Consider the following 20,247-nt stretch of genomic DNA (forward strand, 5'->3'; position numbering starts at 1 on the left):
TTTTCGTCAGCGTCAACATAACGCTTAGGCGTATGCAAACACATGTACCGTTACAGCAAACGTTCTATATACGTCAACAACACATATCTGCTATCAACATGGCTCAAGCAGAACCAGGACAAGCCGAAAGGCTCCCGGACTTATTTGAAAATGTTTGGAAAGCCTGGGAATTTTTAGAGAGCACACAGGAAGACACAAATTCATATTCTGTACAGGTAAATCTGTTCTGAAATTTTGTATCAAGAATCCAATATACGCCCCTGTTCCTTAAAATATCACACTACCATTGAGTAAGTTTACTGTATCAGTGTAAGCAGTCAGGACATAATCGGTTTTGGTCAATTTTGTTGTGTTGTATATCTTATGATACAGTAATTGTAGACTAAACATAAGTACAGCCTTCTTTCAAAACTGTTTTACATGGCGCTAATGATACAAAAAAAAGACGAAGACGGAATTCACAAACTTTCCCCCTTATGATTGTGAAGAATTTGGAGCTGTGCCATTCATTCCGTACAACAGTTAGATACATGTTGTTCCGTAACAAAAACGAAAGTCAATATATGCCATTATTTCAGATGTTACGTATGATGAAATAGATCAATTGGTACCACATGATATATATATATGTAAATTATATATTTGGACATTAACTGAATAAAACTGGCGTATTTTCCAGAATGTATGTTAAGTTTATTTTTATGTACATGTACTCTACTGAATACAGATATTTTATGGAATTAATCATAACTACTGACTTCTAATTTTTATTCTTGTACGTGATGTATAATTTAAGTCCCTTTGATGGAAAAAAATTGATTGAAGTGTTGTGTGTTCCTGACATTTTCATAAAAATTCTTTAATGTTAATATGTTATACAAACGCTGACTAACACTTTACAACCAGATTGAAGGGCAGAGGCAACTGCAACAAAGCTGCTTCTGTCAACCAAAACATTACGCTAAGAGCAAACTAAGTTGTATAGAACAATTTCAGACAATTAGTTTAATTGAAATCAAACAGACAACTCAAAGGATATCAAAAATTGTTGCACTGAATATAGTTTCTGAGCATTAATGAGAAAATGTTCTCTCACCCATGATGATAGAATTTCATATTTTGGTTCTTTTTATTGCAGAAAGAAGCCATTAAAGGTTTGACAGATGGAGAAAAGGCAATAAAGATGGTTAATGATCTAGCTTTGTTTAGCAGTAACGAGTCGATAGAGGAGGTGACAACAAATGAGCTAAGGTGACACAGGAGAATTTATAATTACTGTTTAGATGGTGTATTTGTTGTACCTTAATTTTGTTTAGTATCACAATATCTTTTACATGGTACATGTCATATGTCAGTTTTCAGAGACAAACATGACTGGAAGTTAAACTTCCTTAATTTGTAAATGTCTTTATTGTGTCTTTAAATATCACCTTTAAGTGATAAATCAAGTACGATCTACTGACCAAACTAACACAGTTGAGCCTACTTATTTTTAACTCAGAGATATTGAAATACTGCTTAGTTTGAAATCAAATAATCTCCATGTCCACATGCCTTTTTTTATCTTTGTATTTACCTGGTGGTATATCATCTAATTTGCTTAATTTGAATGCCACTGTTTTTATGCAGTTTTATTCTCAATCTCATTAAATCTGAAAGATTTGAAACTATAGATAAACAGCTATTATAGATACAGTGGGTCTCAGAACCTTGGGGTGGAAGAGGTGGTGCCCAATAAGGGAAATATTGGGTAGAGAAAATTCTTTATGGTATGATTGGATTTTGCCCAAATTTGGTCAGAAGCATCCTTTGTGTAAATGATGGGTTTTGACCTCTATGGACAGGTATTGCGAGGCTCAATAGGGGAAATAGAGCAAATTCTATCAAATCTTACTCCTGTAGGAATGATTGGATTGTGCCCAAATCTGGTCTGAAACATTTTTGAATGAAGGGGAAACAGTTTTGTGTAAATGGTGGGTGTCTACCCTCTTGGTCAGGAGATGCAGGAATGGTTTGACTAACCCATTAGGACAGAGGGTAGGGGCCCAATTGGAAAATAGATATGTTGTTTTGTTTGCTTGGATATCTAGAAATATTTTTCCTTTAGTTTTGATGAAGCAATTTCAGCCAAACAAAGCCAGTCGAGTGATACAAGCCTATAGAGCCTTTGCTTTAATGTACATATGTCTTCTGACTTTGTGCTAGAAGGAAAGAACAGCTTGATCAGTAGTGCCTGGATACTATTAGGTTCTAGCCATTTGTTCATTTTTTAGTGGATGCATGCTGCTCACATTTCTTGTCACAAATTCATTAGTGCAAAGAATGGGTGAAATAACAAGTATGGTATCTCAGACTGTGAGCAGTGTCATAGGTTCAAGTGCTTTCTGCTATAAACTAGACTTGATTTTGTTTACCGGTACATCTCCTACAGTTCAGTGCAATCATCTTTTAAATGAAGTTGTCCCTGTGGTAAAGAAAATGTTCTAGATCTAGAAATAACTCAATCTAAATACCGGAGTAGCAGATAAAGAAAGAGATAAGTGGTTAATTAGTCTGGTTCCCATCAATCTTGATTTATCAAGAATGGTTAAATTAATATGTTTTTATATTTCTTTCAGGTATATGCTTCTTCCTGCCTTTATGGGATATTTTATACAGAAAAGGGTTACTAAGGATAGACTACAGCTTGTTAGGACTGGCAAGGTCAGTATAGCTGTTTCTGGGCAGGATAATGTACAAATTATTAGAATGGACAAGGTCAGTATAGCTGTTTCTGGGCAGGATAATGTACAAATTATTAGAATGGACAAGGTCAGTATAGTTGTCCATCTGCAGGACAGACAACAGCTTGTTAGGATTGGCAAGGTCAGTATAGCTGTCAATGTCGAGGACAGAGTAAAGCTGTCCATGGCCAGGACAGACTAGTATAGCTGTCTATGGCCAGGACAGACTAGTGTATCTGTCTATGACCAGGACAGACTACAGCTTGTTATGACAGACAAGGTCAGTATAGCTGTCCATGTTGAGGACAGAGTAAAGCTGTCCATGGTCAGGATAGACTAGTATAGCTGTCTATGGCCAGGACAGACTACAGCTTGTTATGACAGACAAGGTCAGTATAGCTGTCCATGTTGAGGACAGAGTAAAGCTGTCCATGGCCAGGATAGACTAGTATAGCTGTCTATGGCCAGGACAGACTACAGCTTGTTATGACAGACAAGGTCAGTATAGCTGTCCATGTTGAGGACAGAGTAAAGCTGTCCATGGCCAGGATAGACTAGTATAGCTGTCTATGGCCAGGACAGACTACAGCTTGTTAGGACAGACAAGGTCAGTATAGCTGTTAATAGCCAGGACAGACTATAGCTTGTTAAGTCAGAAATTCTGTAAGTTTGTTATTTCAATTTCCAACTTCTGTCAATATAGTGAAAAAGTAATCAATATCTGCTCATTTTGTTGTTTTAATTTTAGGCATATTTTGAGGACTTCCTTCGTCAATGCAAAACTTACAGGGTGGTGAAAGTGAATGCTCACCTGGATGATGATGAGAAAGAAGAAGTGTCAGAAAATGGAGTAGTACCTGTTGCACGAGGGTAGGTACATAACAGCTAGTTAAAACTATGGCATTGATATGTTGGAATATATCTATAATATCTCGTTGTAGCTTGTCCTCAAAGATGAAGGGAAAATACAGCGATAGTACCTCCAGTGATGAGTAAGACATGGTCTTGGTTTCTGCCCTTGTGACATTTAAAACAGCCACGAAGATAACCATCTTGAAAATCTTGGACTCCTACTGAACAAAAAGCTGTATCAATTCAGGATGTCCTATTATGCTTTGTCTGCAGTCTTTAAACTCATATCATCTCAACTTCACCTGAAAGAAAGTCACATCAAGACAGGACATCGGTCAACAAGTTGTTGATAGTTCAAAATTAAATTCTGACTTATGCTGCAGCTAAGCTGTTGGCCACTATCTTTCAAATGTTATCACTACTTTTCCTGAATGGATAGAAGGATTAAAATAGGAATTTCAATAATGATTCACACCTTGCATTCAAATATGGCCATATGAGATAATGCTTAAAATGCTAAAACAGAATTGAGTCAAAATTTCATTTTGTATGTGTATTTCCTGAAGTCTGGTAATTGGAATAAAACGTGAATTTTTGACTTTTGTAGTCCTCCAGGTATGATGAAGATGATCAGTGATAGGGAAAGTAAGATAAAGGCATTTAAGGAACAGAAAGAACTGGAGGTTAGACTTGCAGAACTAAAACAGTACGTTGATAAAGAGCATGTGGATGATGAGGTGAAGGTGAGTATTTGGTGATAAGTAAGAAATAGTAGTGTTCCAGGTCAACTAGGTAGTTACAGCAGTGTTCCATATCAACTAGGTAGTTACAGCAGTGTTCCATATCAACTAGGTAGTTACAGCAGTGTTCCAGGTCAACTAGGTAGTTACAGCAGTGTTCCATATCAACTAGGTAGTTACAGCAGTGTTCCATATCAACTAGGTAGTTACAGCAGTGTTCCAGGTCAACTAGGTAGTTACAGCAGTGTTCCTTATCAACTAGGTAGTTACAGCAGTGTTCCATATCAAGTAGGTAGTTACAATAGTGTTCCATATTAACTAGGTAGTTACAGCAGTGTTCCATATCAACTAGGTAGTTACAGCAGTATTCCAGTTAACTAGGTAGTTACAGCAGTGTTCCATATTAACTAGGTAGTTACAGCAGTATTCCAGGTTAACTAGGTAGTAACAGCAGTGTTCCATATCAACTAGGTAGTGACAGCAGTGTTCCATATCAACTAGGTAGTTAAAGCAGTATTCCAGGTTAACTAGGTAGTTACAGCAGTGTTCCATATCAGCTTGGTAGTTACAGCAGTATTCCATATCAACTAGGTTGCCTGGACATCTCCTCCTAAACATGTGAGCTGATTTCAGTGAAACTTCACAGAAATGTTCGGATTCCTATATAGTTGTGCATACAGATATTTGGGATTTGGGTTACCATAGTAACCAGGTCTCTATACAAAGGTTTTTATGTAATGACTGTAACTTATCAATCCTTTGATCAATTTTTTCAATGCCTGCAATTTTGACATATCAGGTGTTTCCAGAACCAGTACTATGTAAATATGATGAAGGCTTCTGATTGGTCAAACTTGAGATATTGTCCAATTGTGCTGAAAATTGATATATATATATATTATGGTTTTGAGGAATGGCAATTACAATGGTGCCATTTTCAAAAATGTCCAATGTCATTTGGTTGATATGGCAACCATATAAGACGCAAGATGAAACTGATCTTTTCCAGACTTCTCCAAATGGTGTGGACAGATTTCAGTGAAACTACACATATATGTTGTGGATGTGTATATGTGCAGATGTACAGATGTGAATACAAGTTTTTGATCCCTCGCAAAACTATTTAGTTGGTCGTCCTGGCGACAGTTCCAGTTACAGAAATGTAATGTGAATGTGATTCTGTACAGTATGCACTGTTAACAAACACAACAATTACTCAACATGGAAGATATGAACACCAAAATTACCAACTTATTTTGGATGAAAAGAATGTCCATAGGTGTGATAGACACTTGTGATGGCCTCAGAAATTAATGATATTGCAATGGTACATAAAATTACAGAAAAGTTGTCTAAAACACAATCTAATTATCAGATTTTTGTTCCAAAATTTCAGGTGATGAGAGTTGATTTTTATTCAGAAATACTATTTTAACTACAGCATGAACTACTTGGTTGATCTTTCTAAAATTTCAGAAAAATGAAATGGCTTACAGGTATCCATTTTGGATTTTGACAATGAAAGTTTTTCATGGTTATTTTTTTTTGTAAGTGTGATGTATCTTTCTCAAATTCAATTTATAAGTTCTTCTCGGTCCATAGGTGTGTCTGAAACATCCTTTCGTAAAAGAGACTCAATTTTGTTTAAATGATGGATCTTGGTCCTATGGGGTGGATGGGTAGGGCCCAGTATGAGAAATAACACAAATTCTTTAACATCCCTTTTCTTCTGTAGAAATGTATGGGGTATTGTCCAAATTTGGTCTGAAACATCCTGTGATGAAGGGGACTAAATGTTTTACATTTATGAAAGGTGGTTATCCCCAGGGAAAAGAGGGGAAGGCCCTGAATGGCGAAATTAAAAACCTTTCTTTTTCTGAAGGAATGCCAGGATTCTGTCCCAATTATAGTCTGAAGCATACATTGTTGAGGGAGAATGAATTTGGTATGGATGGTGGGCATCAGCCTCCAGGGCAAGAGGGATGTGGGGGCTATAGCATAAATAGAGTAAGTTCTTTAAAATCCTTCTTTTTCTGTAGAAATGGCAAGATTCTGTCTCAGTTTGTGAATTTGGTCGGAAGCATGCTTGGTTGAATCAGCCATTTGTATAAATGCTTTAGTTGAGCCCCTGGGTCAGAGGAATGGAGCACAATGGGAAATAGATATAAACAGTTCAGTCTAACAACCCATGCTGCTTGGGTCTCTTGTAACTTAAGTACTATTTTTCCAATTCCAGAGAGATTATTATACTACGTTACTAAAGAAGTGGGTGAACATTGCATCTGAGGATCTATCAGGGATTAACTGTAAGTACTTGTGGGAATCTAACTGTATGGGTATTGACTTCATTTTTACCCACCACTACAGATGGTGGGCTATTCAATTCACTCGACATTTCTGTTCTCTCAGTCCATCCCTTTGTCCCCAGGCAAAATGGAGAACAATGGACCATCTTTGATTTACAAGTTTCATATGATTAAGATCAAGAACAGAGGAAAGCAGAAAAAATATTGGAAAAGATTAAAGTTTTAAGGAATAAATTAAGATCACCCTTTGGAAGAGTTTCGATATAACTAATTTCCTGAAGTACCTTCATGGAGTCTTGCTTTTATAATAAAACAAAGGGGGACAACAACTCATCAGTGGTAGGTATTATGTAGTTAAATGTCCTATTGAGAAAAGTTTGCTTTAATTATAGTCATTAAATATGTATAAGCATTACCATGCCCAATATCTAAATGTTACCATAATCATTAAAGATATTTTGACTGACCTTGTTTTCATTCATAGCATATACATCCTCGATACTCCAGTGGTTACAATCACTTTTGCTCTCTGCACACCTGGAACATATCATGGCAAAATTTAAGGCGCAAGCAAAGTAATTGGATTTGTTCTAGGACAAAATAACTGGCCAATCACACACTGATACGCTCTGTTTGAAGGTTACAAAGCAGCAACACCCAACTTCAAAGCCATTACAATATATCATTTTGCACCCCAAGATTCGTTTGATGTACATCAAATGATCAAACTAGTTTTTTTGTCTTGCCCACAAGGTGTCCCACATGGAACTTTAATTTTGCCATGACATGTTCCAGGGGTGCAGAAAGTAAAAGTTATTGTTACTCCTGGAGTATGGAGGATGTAACACATACACCTAACCGCTGTATGTTGTCTTTTCATAAAGTCAGAGTTGGAAGAGTGAGGTACATATCTTTGAACGAAATGATCTTAAATTTGTATAAATAGTGGGACAACTGAGTGCCCTTATGCCACAGGGGCAGCGCCTACATATCGGAAAGAGAGTATATTACTTAAAATTTTTCGTTTTTCCATAGGGATGTGTGAATTCTGTTCTAATTTGGTCTGAAGCATCCTAGGGTAACAGAATCAATTTTGTATACCAACTGTGGGTCTAGCCCCACTCCCCCTTGGATGAGAGTGATGATAAAAGATAGGTCACAGCACCCTATGTGGAGAGGGGAAGGGTTCAAAAGGGGAAATAAAAGCAAATTCTTCAAATTCCTTCTTCTTTAGGAAGGTCAGGGTTTTGTTCCAATTTGGTTTGAAGTATCCTAGATCCTTGATTTTAGACTAGGCCTCCTAGGGCAAGACACAATAGGAAAAATACAGCAATTTCATTAAAAAATGCTCTTGTTCTTTTAGAATGATCAAATTTTGTTCTGATTTGGTCTGAAGCATCCATGGGTAAAAGGAACTAAAATCTGAATAAATGATCCATCTATACCCATTGGGAATATTGGCAGACTTTATTGGGGAAATATAAATAGAATTTTTAGATTCCTTTACTTTAGGTGAAGCAATCTCATCAAACTAAGCCAGGTGAGCAATACAGGTCCTATGGGCATTTTGTTCCACAAAGCAAATGATATGTTGTTGGTGTTTCAGGCCAATTTTTCTTAAAAAATCACAAGGTCTTAAATCCAGTATTCCAGCAATTACCATTTTACAGATAATGATGGGCATTGATAATTGCACTTGTAATTGTTTGTCACAAATCAAAAGATTGATGGATGGAGCCTAGGGTAATAAACTATAATGTTCTTGTCTTTCAGTTGAAATTCAGATGTTAGAACTTCGAGAGGATACTCAGAGTGATGCTGAGGCCCGTAAGGAAGACTACAAGAAAAAGAAACTACCAGTATGTTTTTGTCTATAACATTATATATATACGGAAAATTGTGAATTTTTTTGTTCTTATTAATGTTTGTCAATCATAGAGGAATTCACAATAAATGCTGCACCCTCAGCACCGGTCTTCAAGACAAAACATTTGTGACAAGTATCAGACACGTTACTTACTGTGTGTGACCAGTATTATATAGGTTACTTACTGTGTGTGACCCAGTATTATACAGGTTACTTACTGTGTGTGACCCAGTATTATACAGGTTACTTACTGTGTGTGACCCAGTATTATACAGGTTACTTACTGTGTGTGACCTAGTATTATAATGGTTACTTACTGTGTGTTAACCAAGTATTATATAGGTTACTTACTGTGTGTGACCCAGTATTATACAGGTTACTTACTGTGTGTGACCCAGTATTATATAGGTTACTTACTGTGTGTGACCAGTATTATACAGGTTGCTTTCTGTGTGTGACTAGTATTATATAGGTTACTTACTGTGTGTGACCAAGTATTATACAGGTTACTTACTGTGTGTGACCAGTATTATACAGGTTACTTACTGTGTGTGACCTAGTATTATACAGGTAACTTACTGTGTGTGACCCAGTATTATACAGGTTACTTACTGTGTGTGACCCAGTATTATACAGGTTACTTACTGTGTGTGACCAGTATTATATAGGTTACTTATTGTGTGTGACCCAGTATTATACAGGTTACTTACTGTGTGTGACCAGTATTATACAGGTTACTTACTCTGTGTGACCAGTATTATACAGGTTACTTACTCTGTGTGACCAGTATTATATAGGTTACTTACTCTGTGTGACCAGTATTATACAGGTTACTTACTGTGTGCGACCAAGTATTATACAGGTTGCTTACTGTGTGTGACCTAGTATTATACTGGTTACTTACTGTGTGTGACCAGTATTATACAGGTTACTTACTGTGTGTGGCCTAGTATTATACAGGTTGCTTACTGTGTGTGACCAGTATTATACTAGTTACTTACTGTGTTTAACTCAACATTATGAGGTCAACTAAAACAAAGTTTCTTGGGGACCTGTGGTCGCCTTTTGTTCCTCTTGGAAAACTCCTGTGAAATTTTCCAGAATTTTTCCATGGCCAAAATGTGAACCAAAATTGTGAACTATATAGTCTGTACTCATCAAGGGTGTAAGTGTTTGGGCCAAAAGGTTAGAATTGACTAAAATTTTAAATATTGTATTCTCAACACCCAAATCAGAAAGAATCAAATGTTCTTCATAAAATGGAAGGGTCTTAAGGTGCTTAACCAAAGTTGTGAATTTCATTACCCCAGAGTCTCACATTTACCTCTGGGGAGGTAATAAATTTTACTGTCGTTTGTATGGGAAAATTACATTTTGAGTATAATTTGTTTAGTTTCCATTGAAAATAACATGCTAGAATTATTGGTATAGAATAAAGAATTAATGGTAGGCACATATTGACCCTGCTTGATACTCAGAGACTGATGGATAATTGACTTAAGTTTAAAAAATCTTCTTCTCAGCACCAATAGATGGTAGAATGAAATGTATATCATGGACAGAAGGATCTAAAGATGCTTTACCAAATAACAAATTTCATGACCTAAGGATTGCACATATATATGGGAGCAAGTTTTCTATTTAGGAAAATTAAATTTTTGAGCATGATTTGTTTATTTTTCATTTGAATTACAGTGATTCAAACTTGGTTGGCATTATGAGTATTTGATGACAGTTTGATGATGTAGCCATATTGATGCTTACATATATAAACAAACATATATATTTACCTAGTCTGTCAAAGATTTCACTTATAGGTTTAAGATTCTTGATCTTCTTCACAGCAGTCAATTTTAAAATCATGTGTAAGGTCTGTGATATTGAGCATATCTTGTAAGTCTTTGAAAATGTCTGACTTACATCTAATAGAATTTGTTATTTCTGTAGGAAGACTGACATTTTTTAACCAAATCTCATGAGAGGTAAAGCTGAAAAATCAACCTAGAACACAAGTGGGAAATGGCTATTTCTCTTTCATCATTTTGTCAAAATTGATAAAACATACATGACTGGTTTCCTGTTCTGATTGTTCAATTTGACTAGATTACCTCCTTTTTGGTTTATTCGTCAGAAAGACAATTTAAGGTCACATTCATTTATGACGTCACTTGAAAATGTACAGAACAGACGAGACAGAAAAATATGGCACTGAGTAGTACATAAGAATTCCCTACCTTATTTCTGGACATTCTTTTTTCAAGCCTATGCGTCCTTTCATCATCACAAAAGACATGATACAGAAGCAGGTGTTTGGACTGGGATATCCGAGCATTCCAACTCTCACCATTGAGGAGTTCTATGAACAGAAACTTAAAGATGGTACATTTCAGCCACCTATGGCAGGGTATGTGTAAATCTGATGTTTGAATTATCAATATAGAACAGTTTTAAAAGGTGAAGTGTTGAGCGCCAGTAACAATTCCGTTTACAAGGTATGATAAGCAATACTACTCCCCAATAATAGATATGCCAATTCAATTGAAGTAAGTAAAACCATTTATTTCAATTAATTAATGATGATGTATCATCCAATATACTTATGATCAATTTTTCATTGTTTTCTACACAAAATGCAGCTTTTTGATTCATCATTTTTTTTCTTTTCTTTTACCATTGTAAAAAATAAACCAGTCTAGCTTTGCCCACTTTATGATTGGAGGAGTCAATGGCAACATGCTTCCTTATAGTGTTTCTGTTGAAACTTCTTTTTTGTACAAATGGAATGTTTTTTCACATTCACCTGTTCTGTGGATCGCTGTCTTTCAATACTGTAAACAAAAAACTAACTACAATATCATAAGACATCCAAATATCTTATAACGAACATGTACACAAACAATAAACAATAAATAAATATGGATTAATCAGGGGTAAATATGTTACTTTGTACTTGTACATAGTTCTGTTTGGAATGTGACAGGCCAACTCACAAATGAATTTTGGAAATTAGTTGTCAGTGATGTCACATCATGTCACGCCAGCTGTTATGTGTAGTAATTTGTTATAAAATTATCTTTAATTAAATTATCAAATTTATACAATAATATTAATACAAGATCAATGCAAGATTCTGTCACTATCTTGTAATAGTCGTAACTGTGGAACCTTTCATTATAACTTGAAACTAAAAATTACCTTCAACTCCTGCTGGTTATTATTTGCACAGCATTGACATCAGGCTACAAGGACCTTTACCTCAAGTCATAAATTACCAGTTATTTGTGAGATAAAATTCCTGTTAATTATAGCATGATTTTTAACTTTCAGGCACAGTATGCAGGACTGGGCAGAAAACCCTGAACTAGACAAAGAGGACCGGGAAAGAGAGGACGAGGAGAAAGAGAAAAAGATAGAGGCAGATGATCCCGAAGATTTACAGAAGGCACGCAACTGGGATGAATGGAAGGATGGTAGGTAGTGATACAGAAAGACAGAGAAGGATGGTAGGTAGTGATACAGAAAGACAGAGAAGGATGGTAGGTAGTGATACAGAAAGACAGAGAAGGATGGTAGGTAGTGATACAGAAAGACAGAGAAGGATAGTAGGTAGTGATAGTGATGCAGAAAGGATGGTAGATAGTGATACAGAAAGACAGAAGGAAAGACTGAAAGAGATTTAAAGAAGGATGGTAGATAGTGATACAGAAAGACAGAGAAGGATGGTAGGTAGTGATACAGAAAGACAGAGAAGGATGGTAGGAAGTGATACAGAAAGACAGAGAAGGATGGTAGATAGTGATACAGAAAGACAGAGAAGGATGGTAGGTAGTGATACAGAAAGACAGAGAAGGATGGTAGGTAGTGATACAGAAAGACAGAGAAGGATGGTAGGTAGTGATACAGAAAGACAGAGAAGGATGGTAGGTAGTGATACAGAAAGAGATTTAAAGATGGATGGAAGGTAGTGATACAGAAAGACAGAGAATGTTGGTAGGTAGTGATACAGAAAGACAGAGAAGGATGGTAGGTAATGATACAGAAAGACAGAGCAGGATGGTAGGTAGTGATACAGAAAGACAGAGCAGGTTGGTAGGTAGTGATATAGAAAGACAGAGAAGGATGGTTGGTAGTGAGATAGAAAGACACAGAAAGACAGAGAAGGATGGTAGGTAGTGATACAGAAAGACAGAGAAGGATGGTAGGTAGTGAGACAGAAAGACAGAGAAGGATGGTAGGTAGTGAGACAGAAAGACAGAGAAGGATGGTAGGTAGTGATACAGAAAGACAGAATGATGGTAGGTAGTGAGACAGAGATACAGAAAGACAGAGAAGGATGGTAAGTAGTGAGACAGAAAGAGGTACTTAGATGTACCCTCTAGAGTAAAGGATGCCTTGTACTAGATCATGCTTGGATTACATAGTGATAACATCATTTTAATTGTTGGCCGTATCCTTACATTTCAAGTTGGTTGGTATGCATGATAATTTCACATTACTTGTCAGCTGTTTGTTTAAGACCAATGGATATTCTTTTCTTCCTCAGAACATCGAAGAGGATGGGGCAACAGGAAGAACATGGGATGAAACGATGTCTGATGATTGACAAAAACACTTCACTATATCATGTCTTTAATCATCAATGTCAGGACATCCATTAGACCTAGGACCAGGACACCATTCAAGATTCAAGACAACAGTACATCTGCTGTTAGTTCATAGCAACAGGACATCTGTGTTTGGATTTAGCACTTGGACACTATCGGTTGTCCATGACAACAGGACAACTGTGTTTGGATCTAGGACTGTGACACTATCGGTTGTTCATGACAATAGGATATCTTTATTTGGATCTAGAACTAGGACACTATTTGTTGTCCATGACAACAGGACATTGGTGTTTGGATCTAGGACTGGGATATTATATCCAGCCAGATATCTTTGACCTGACATAGCTACAATTATAGATTTAAACCAGAGGTTTGTTATTCAGTGGTATATATTTTAATAATATTGATAGACCTACAGTCCTCATTATTCAGGATATAAATGTAGGAGGGTACCTATGGAATTCAATCCATAGAGAAATTGATTCATGCTGTGTAATTGAATAGATTGATACACCATTGAGATGGAACGATGAAATCCTGAACTAAAACATGTCTGTTATTATTCATGGTCTGTTCACATTAATTTTTTTTACCTCTCTTATGAAGCCTTCAACCAGACTTTAATGAAACTTTGGTGGTTTAGAAAAACTGGTCTTCCAGAGGGCTTTCAGACATGGCAATAGAGGAGTGACGTGTGTAACAACTTGTAGGACACTTTTAATATACCTGAATTGTGACCTAGTCTAATTGCCATTTGTCTGTCATTGAGCATCATCCAATAGTAAAAAAAAATATGTTTTTGACTTCAGAAACCCCAGAACCACTTTCAATAATTTTGCATGAACCTTCCTTGGTCAAAGATACACCAAAATGAGTAATTATGGATTCTAAGGGGCTGGGCCAAAAGGGGTCAAAATGGTTAGGATTTCCATTTTGTTCTCCACACCTGGATAAGATTGGAACCAATACTCTTCATGTATAGAGGGATCTTATGTACTTTACTAACATTCATGACCCCCAGGCTCCATGTTTGCCAAGAGGGTGGAAACTGACAGCTTTAATCATTTGTTAAATTTCTTTGAAATAATTCAAACTTAGAATGATTAACATAGGATGCTGGTTGATGAGATGCATATTTCAAATTTTCATTACATGAACAAAGTAGTTTTAAGTTACTTTAATTTAACAAAATAATTTCTATGACATGTTACAGGAATAATAACAGCATTTTGTCGGAGGTGACCTATGGGCAACTTGTTACATCTTAAAATCAATAAACTTTATTGAAGAATGAAGATATGTTCATTTTGTAGTCTGTGGGGCATTAAGTATCAAGTGCTGATGTAAAGAGTGCACACCCCGGAGCCCAAAGCTCAATATCAGTAAAATGGAAGAGATATAAAAAATGAAAATATTATCAAGTCAAATAATTTATCGAGGTTTAATCATTACGCCCACCTCCCCAACTTTCACAGGTTGTCCTTCTGTCCATCCATCCATCTGTCCATCTGTATGTCCGTCCACCCATCTGTAGACACAAGGATGTACTGTCTACTTCTTTTAATCTACTGAATTGATGTCAATGCTGCTTGCTTGATCTAATTCTTATATACTGGAGAAGTGCATAATCTAGATCAGGTTGAGTTACCTCCCCTTTTTGGAAAATTATGCCCCTTTAGGAACGCAATAATGTACCCGCTACTCCCACTTTTTTGGATTTCAATGAAACTTGCTGGCAATAATCTTTATACGTTGTAAATGTGCAGCATGTATATCAAGTTATCTCCCCTTTGCAGAAACTTAAGCTGCTTTCTGGATTTCAATGAAAATTTGATGACAAGAATCCTTATAAATTGTAGATGAAGGTGATCTATATCAGGTTTAGTTATTTCCCCTTTCCAAAATAAGTCACAGATGTATCCTCAATATCACTGATATCCCTTTATTATACTGGTAATAATAAGTCACAGAAGTATCGTCAATGTCACAGATATCCCTCTATTATACTGGTAATAATAAGTCACAGAAGTATCGTCAATGTCACAGAAACCCCTCTGTTATACTGGTAATAAGTCACAGACGTATCCTCAATGTCACTGATATCCCTCTGTTATACTGGTAATAAGTCACAGACGTATCCTCAATGTCACTGATATCCCTCTGTTATACTGGTAATAAGTCACAGACGTATCCTCAATGTCACAGATACCCCTCTGTTATACTGGTAATATGTCACAGACGTATCCTCAATGTCACTGATATCCCTCTATTATACTGGTAATAAGTCACAGAAGTATCGTCAATGTCACAGATATCCCTCTGTTATACTGGTAATAAGTCACAGACGTATCCTCAATGTCACTGATATCCCTCTGTTATACTGGTAATAAGTCACAGAAGTATCGTCAATGTCACAGATATCCCTCTGTTATACTGGTAATAAGTCACAGACGTATCCTCAATGTCACGGATATCCCTCTGTTATACTGGTAATAAGTCACAGACGTATCCTCAATGTCACTGATATCCCTCTGTTATACTGGTAATAAGTCACAGACGTATCCTCAATGTCACTGATATCCCTCTGTTATACTGGTAATAAGTCACAGACGTATCCTCAATGTCACAGATACCCCTCTATAATACTGGTAATAAGTCACAGACGTATCCTCAATGTCACAGATATCCCTCTGTTATACTGGTAATAAGTCACAGACGTATCCTCAATGTCACAGATACCCCTCTATAATACTGGTAATAAGTCACAGACGTATCCTCAATGTCACAGATATCCCTCTGTTATATTGGTAATAAGTCACAGACGTATCCTCAATGTCACAGATACCCCTCTATAATACTGGTAATAAGTCACAGACGTATCCTCAATGTCACAGATATCCCTCTGTTATACTGATAATGTCACAGACGTATCCTCAATGTCACAGATACCCACTGTTATACTGGTAATAAGTCACGGACGTATCCTCAATGTCACTGATATCCCTCTCTTATACTGATAATGTCACAGACGTATCCTCAATATCACAGATATCCCTCTCTTATACTGATAATGTCACAGACGTATCCTCAATGTCACTGATATCCCTCTCTTATACTGATAATGTCACAGACGTATCCTCAATGTCACAGATATCCCTCTGTTATACTGGTAATAAGTCACAGACGTATCCTCAATGTCACAGATATCCCTCTGTTATACTGGTAATAAGTCACAGACGTATCCTCAATGTCCAAAAAAACGAAATAATATTTCGAAAAAACGAATTAATATTTCGAAAATACAAAATAATTTTTCGTTTAAACGAATTATTATTTCGAAAAAACGAAATAAAATAAATATGGAGCATGTCAGTTAACGGGCTCCGTATAATCCCGATTTTTAAAAGTGGAAAAAAGAATTATAGACCGATATCGCTTCCGGTTTTACATAAAGATTGTACAAAAGACACAGAAGTGAAAAGCATCCTTTGATAATTCAGAGTTATATACAGTAAAGCAAAATAATGGGTTAAACTGTACCATACAGCTGTATCGTCCCTCTAGGACTCGTCAGTGATGCTAACTTGGAACAGAATAGTAAATTGTATACTGCATTTCTCGATACGTGTAAGGCATTTGATACAGTGACAACACAATGGAATGCTCCAGAAATGATATAATCTTAAAGCAACTGCTGAATTATTACTATATAATTAGTACCAAGAAATCAGTAGTGCCGTACTTACCAATTGTGTTAGATCAAGGTAATGTGGAGTTATCTCCACTTGTATGTATCTTATCCCTATCCCCCTTTTTTTTAACCGTAGTGGTACAATGGTATATAACTCTGGAAGATATGATACGGAAAATTCTTCATTGGTGATTAAAAACTCCATACCATGCAAACAGATTCGTTACCCTGGAGTTGTCTGTTTGGTTTCATTTAAACTCACTTGTCAATAATGCTTCATGTACTTGCGTTTATCATTGTGTAAACGTCATTCACTACTTGTGATAATGTCATCTTTATACCTTGAAGGAATATTTTGATCTACAATTTTACTGCTTTGAATGTTGCGTTCAGTGTGGATACAATTTTGTTAGAAATCCTCGTCTCACGGTACACCTTAGTTGAAATATATTAAGACAAGTGCAGTCCTTAATTAAATCTAGTAACATATTTCAATTTTGAATAGTAACTGTTATTGTAGACATATACTTTTCCCGTGGTAGTTATTGGCAGAGTGCTTAAAGTTGTAATAACGTGTGCATCCTCCCTAGTTCTAAGGTTGAGAAGATATGTATAAATTGGACACCGTTTGAAACTTCTGGCAAAGTTCGTGTGACTGTTTACGTCTACATAACGTTATCATTGAACTTGTGAGTTACAGCCAATAGGGTCCCGTTCAGAGCGAGTCACTCTTATGTCATTCTCGCCGGGGCCCCTATTTACTCATTTATTTATTTATTTACCGGGTTTTGCACCCACTCTTATGACCTTTCGGCCTTTTTAGCGGACGAAACTTTGCCCTCGTGATGATGATGATGCTGAGGGTTTCGCGTCTCCATGACTCTTCCCGTTGCCGGGCGTTGTCCAATAGACTGGATTCGATTCTCTGATGACTTGAAGGGGTGCTCCTCTCATGTGATGGAGTCGTCTGTGGATGGAATAGTCTATATGTTTGAGACGTCTCCCTGGCCTAATGACACCTGACTTCCATATCTGGACTTCCGATGTTGAAGTGGGGGGCGGGGTATCCTATCTTCAGTGTCCTGCCCATTCTTCAGACTGTCCCTCTATCTGTACTAACTTTTAGATCAAGGGAAATTTAGAAGTCCTTGTCTAATAGTTTATAATAATCATAATGTGGCCGTTAAAAATTTGTCTTAAATATGGAATATGTCTATATTAGTAACGGCATCGTTTTTAAGAAAACGGAATCAAACATGGTAGTGAGATCACCCTTTATATAGCCGTTATTTCGAGGGAAAATTTCCAGGCTTATTTGGGCTCCTGTAAATTTGATAAGGCGTTAAGCGCCTACTCTTATTATCGGTAACCACAGGAGGTATAAAATATATGACAGCCGAATAAAATGTTGATTTTATCATGTCATGTATTAAACGAAAAGTCACATTCATCTTTCATTTGTCTGGATATTAATGTGATAGGATATAAATAAAATTGATGTTCATCAAATTCAAATACAAACATTGATCTTTTCCTTCATTTTACTTTGCCTGCTTTACCCCATTTCCTTTTTCTATCTATCTCTCTGCCTTTCTATCTATCTCTCTGCCTTTCTATCTATTTCTACTCTTTAACAAACAAAAACACACACACTCTTGCTCCAAAATAAATAGAGATTCACATAGCTGTCTCTCATGAAATTTTAGTGTTTAAACTGAAGATCAGACTGCATAATGTTAATGTATGTTGCAGTGATATCTGATGTCTATGGTATTGATGAGTGTGAAAAGATGAAATGTTCAATTGATTGATAACGATTGTGTGATAATGAAATTAATACAAGGCTAACATATTGAATCATTGATGATATCTAAATATACATTCTATCTGGATGATTAGCATGTTGATGTTGGAAAATATGGTAACATTGTGTGATTGTTGGCTGATTGGAAATCAATGTTTATAAGCAGATGATACTGAAAATAATTATGATATAAGATAGGTTGTTGATGATAATTTCGATGAGGGTGGTCATGGCAATGATAGGGAATTTGATGATTTGAAGTGTGTATGATGATGATGATGATGATGATGATGATGATGATGATTGAGCGATTGAACGAGCCTATAAGTGAATCCATATTATGTATTGTTATGTTTTGTCATGTGTGGTTTGAAAAAAAATCATACAAAAAAATCTATCATTGTTTAATGCATATTTGGATATATCTATCTCTATATATCTCTGTTTATCAATATCTGGATATACCTATCTCTATATATCTCTGTTTATCAATATCTGGATATATCTATCTCTATATATCTCTGTTTATCAATATATGGATATATCTGTCTCTATATATCTCTGTTTATCAATATCTGGATATATCTATCTCTATATATCTCTGTTTATCAATATCTGGATATATCTGTCTCTATATATTTCTGTTTATCAATATCTGGATAAAACCTATCTCTATATATCTCTGTTTATCAATATCTGGATATATCGGTCTCTATATATCTCTGTTTATCAATATCTGGATATATCTATCTCTATATATCTCTGTTTATCAATATCTGGATATATCTGTCTCTATATATCTCTGTTTATCAATATCTGGATATATCTATCTCTGTATATCTCTGTTTATCAATATCTGGATATATCTAACAATCTCTGTTTATCAATATCTGGATATATCTCTATATATCTCTGTTTATCAATATATGGATATACCTATCTCTACATATCTCTGTTTATCAATATATGGATATACCTATCTCTATATATCTCTGTTTATCGATATCTGGATATATCTGTCTCTGTATTTCTGGAGCGGCTTATCTCTGTTTATCAGTTTATTCCTATGTATGTATATATATCTATGTATATCTATATCTGTAAAACTGTTTATGTCTCTGTGTATCTATTTCTGTATATTTCTTCATGTCTATGTATGAATATCTATCTCTGTATATCTTGAGTATATATCTCTGTATATCTGTTTATTTATAAGTATGTATATCTTTCTCTGTATGTCTCTGTGTATATCTCTCTGTATATCATTTTTAGGTCTATATGTATCTATATATATATATATGTCCGTATGCCAAATATTTTTTTCTAAATAAAATGTGAGGTATATGACACGTTACATTTCGATAAAAAACGGGACGGTGAAATATCATTCTCGGTCCCATCGGCTGTCAAGCTTATTGCTATATCCTTCTGTCATAGTGAAACTAAGGCCAGTAATTCTGGGAGATAAAAATGAGGAAATATAAGCGAGACTATTAATGTCTTATATAATGGTAAGCTACTTGTGTATAAAATTCCTTGTCTATTTGATTGATTAAAACTTCACAATCTCGTGAATGTTAATTCCATATCTCCGTAAACAAACAAATTTGATAGATATTAATTAACTCTTCATACATGTTAATTCAAATGAATCTTT

The 20,247-nt window shown here is 35.7% G+C and overlaps 1 protein-coding gene across 1 annotated transcript; it reads left to right on the plus strand.

Moving 5' to 3' along the window:
• The first annotated feature begins 98 nt into the window (after positions 1-98).
• On the plus strand, positions 99-14,390 carry LOC132548225 (immunoglobulin-binding protein 1-like). The gene is made up of 10 exons (XM_060212060.1): positions 99-215; positions 1,139-1,251; positions 2,619-2,703; positions 3,472-3,593; positions 4,183-4,318; positions 6,552-6,621; positions 8,395-8,480; positions 10,750-10,892; positions 11,816-11,958; positions 13,032-14,390. Exons 1-10 carry the CDS (start codon positions 99-101, stop codon positions 13,070-13,072), a joined length of 1,056 nt encoding a protein of 351 aa, XP_060068043.1. The 3' UTR covers positions 13,073-14,390.
• The last annotated feature ends 5,857 nt before the right edge of the window (positions 14,391-20,247 follow it).

This window comes from Ylistrum balloti, unplaced genomic scaffold (assembly GCF_031769215.1).
Source record: "Ylistrum balloti isolate Yb309-2 unplaced genomic scaffold, AGI_CSIRO_Ybal_v1 Utg370006, whole genome shotgun sequence".
NCBI classification, from domain to species: Eukaryota; Metazoa; Mollusca; class Bivalvia; order Pectinida; family Pectinidae; genus Ylistrum; species Ylistrum balloti.

Coding starts and splice junctions, on each gene's coding strand:
- LOC132548225 (XM_060212060.1), top strand. CDS start 99: ATGGCTCAAGCAGAACCAGGACAAGCCGAAAGGCTCCCGGACTTATTT. Junction 216..1,138: donor CAAATTCATATTCTGTACAG/GTAAATCTGTTC, acceptor TTTTTATTGCAG/AAAGAAGCCATTAAAGGTTT. Junction 4,319..6,551: donor ATGTGGATGATGAGGTGAAG/GTGAGTATTTGG, acceptor TTCCAATTCCAG/AGAGATTATTATACTACGTT.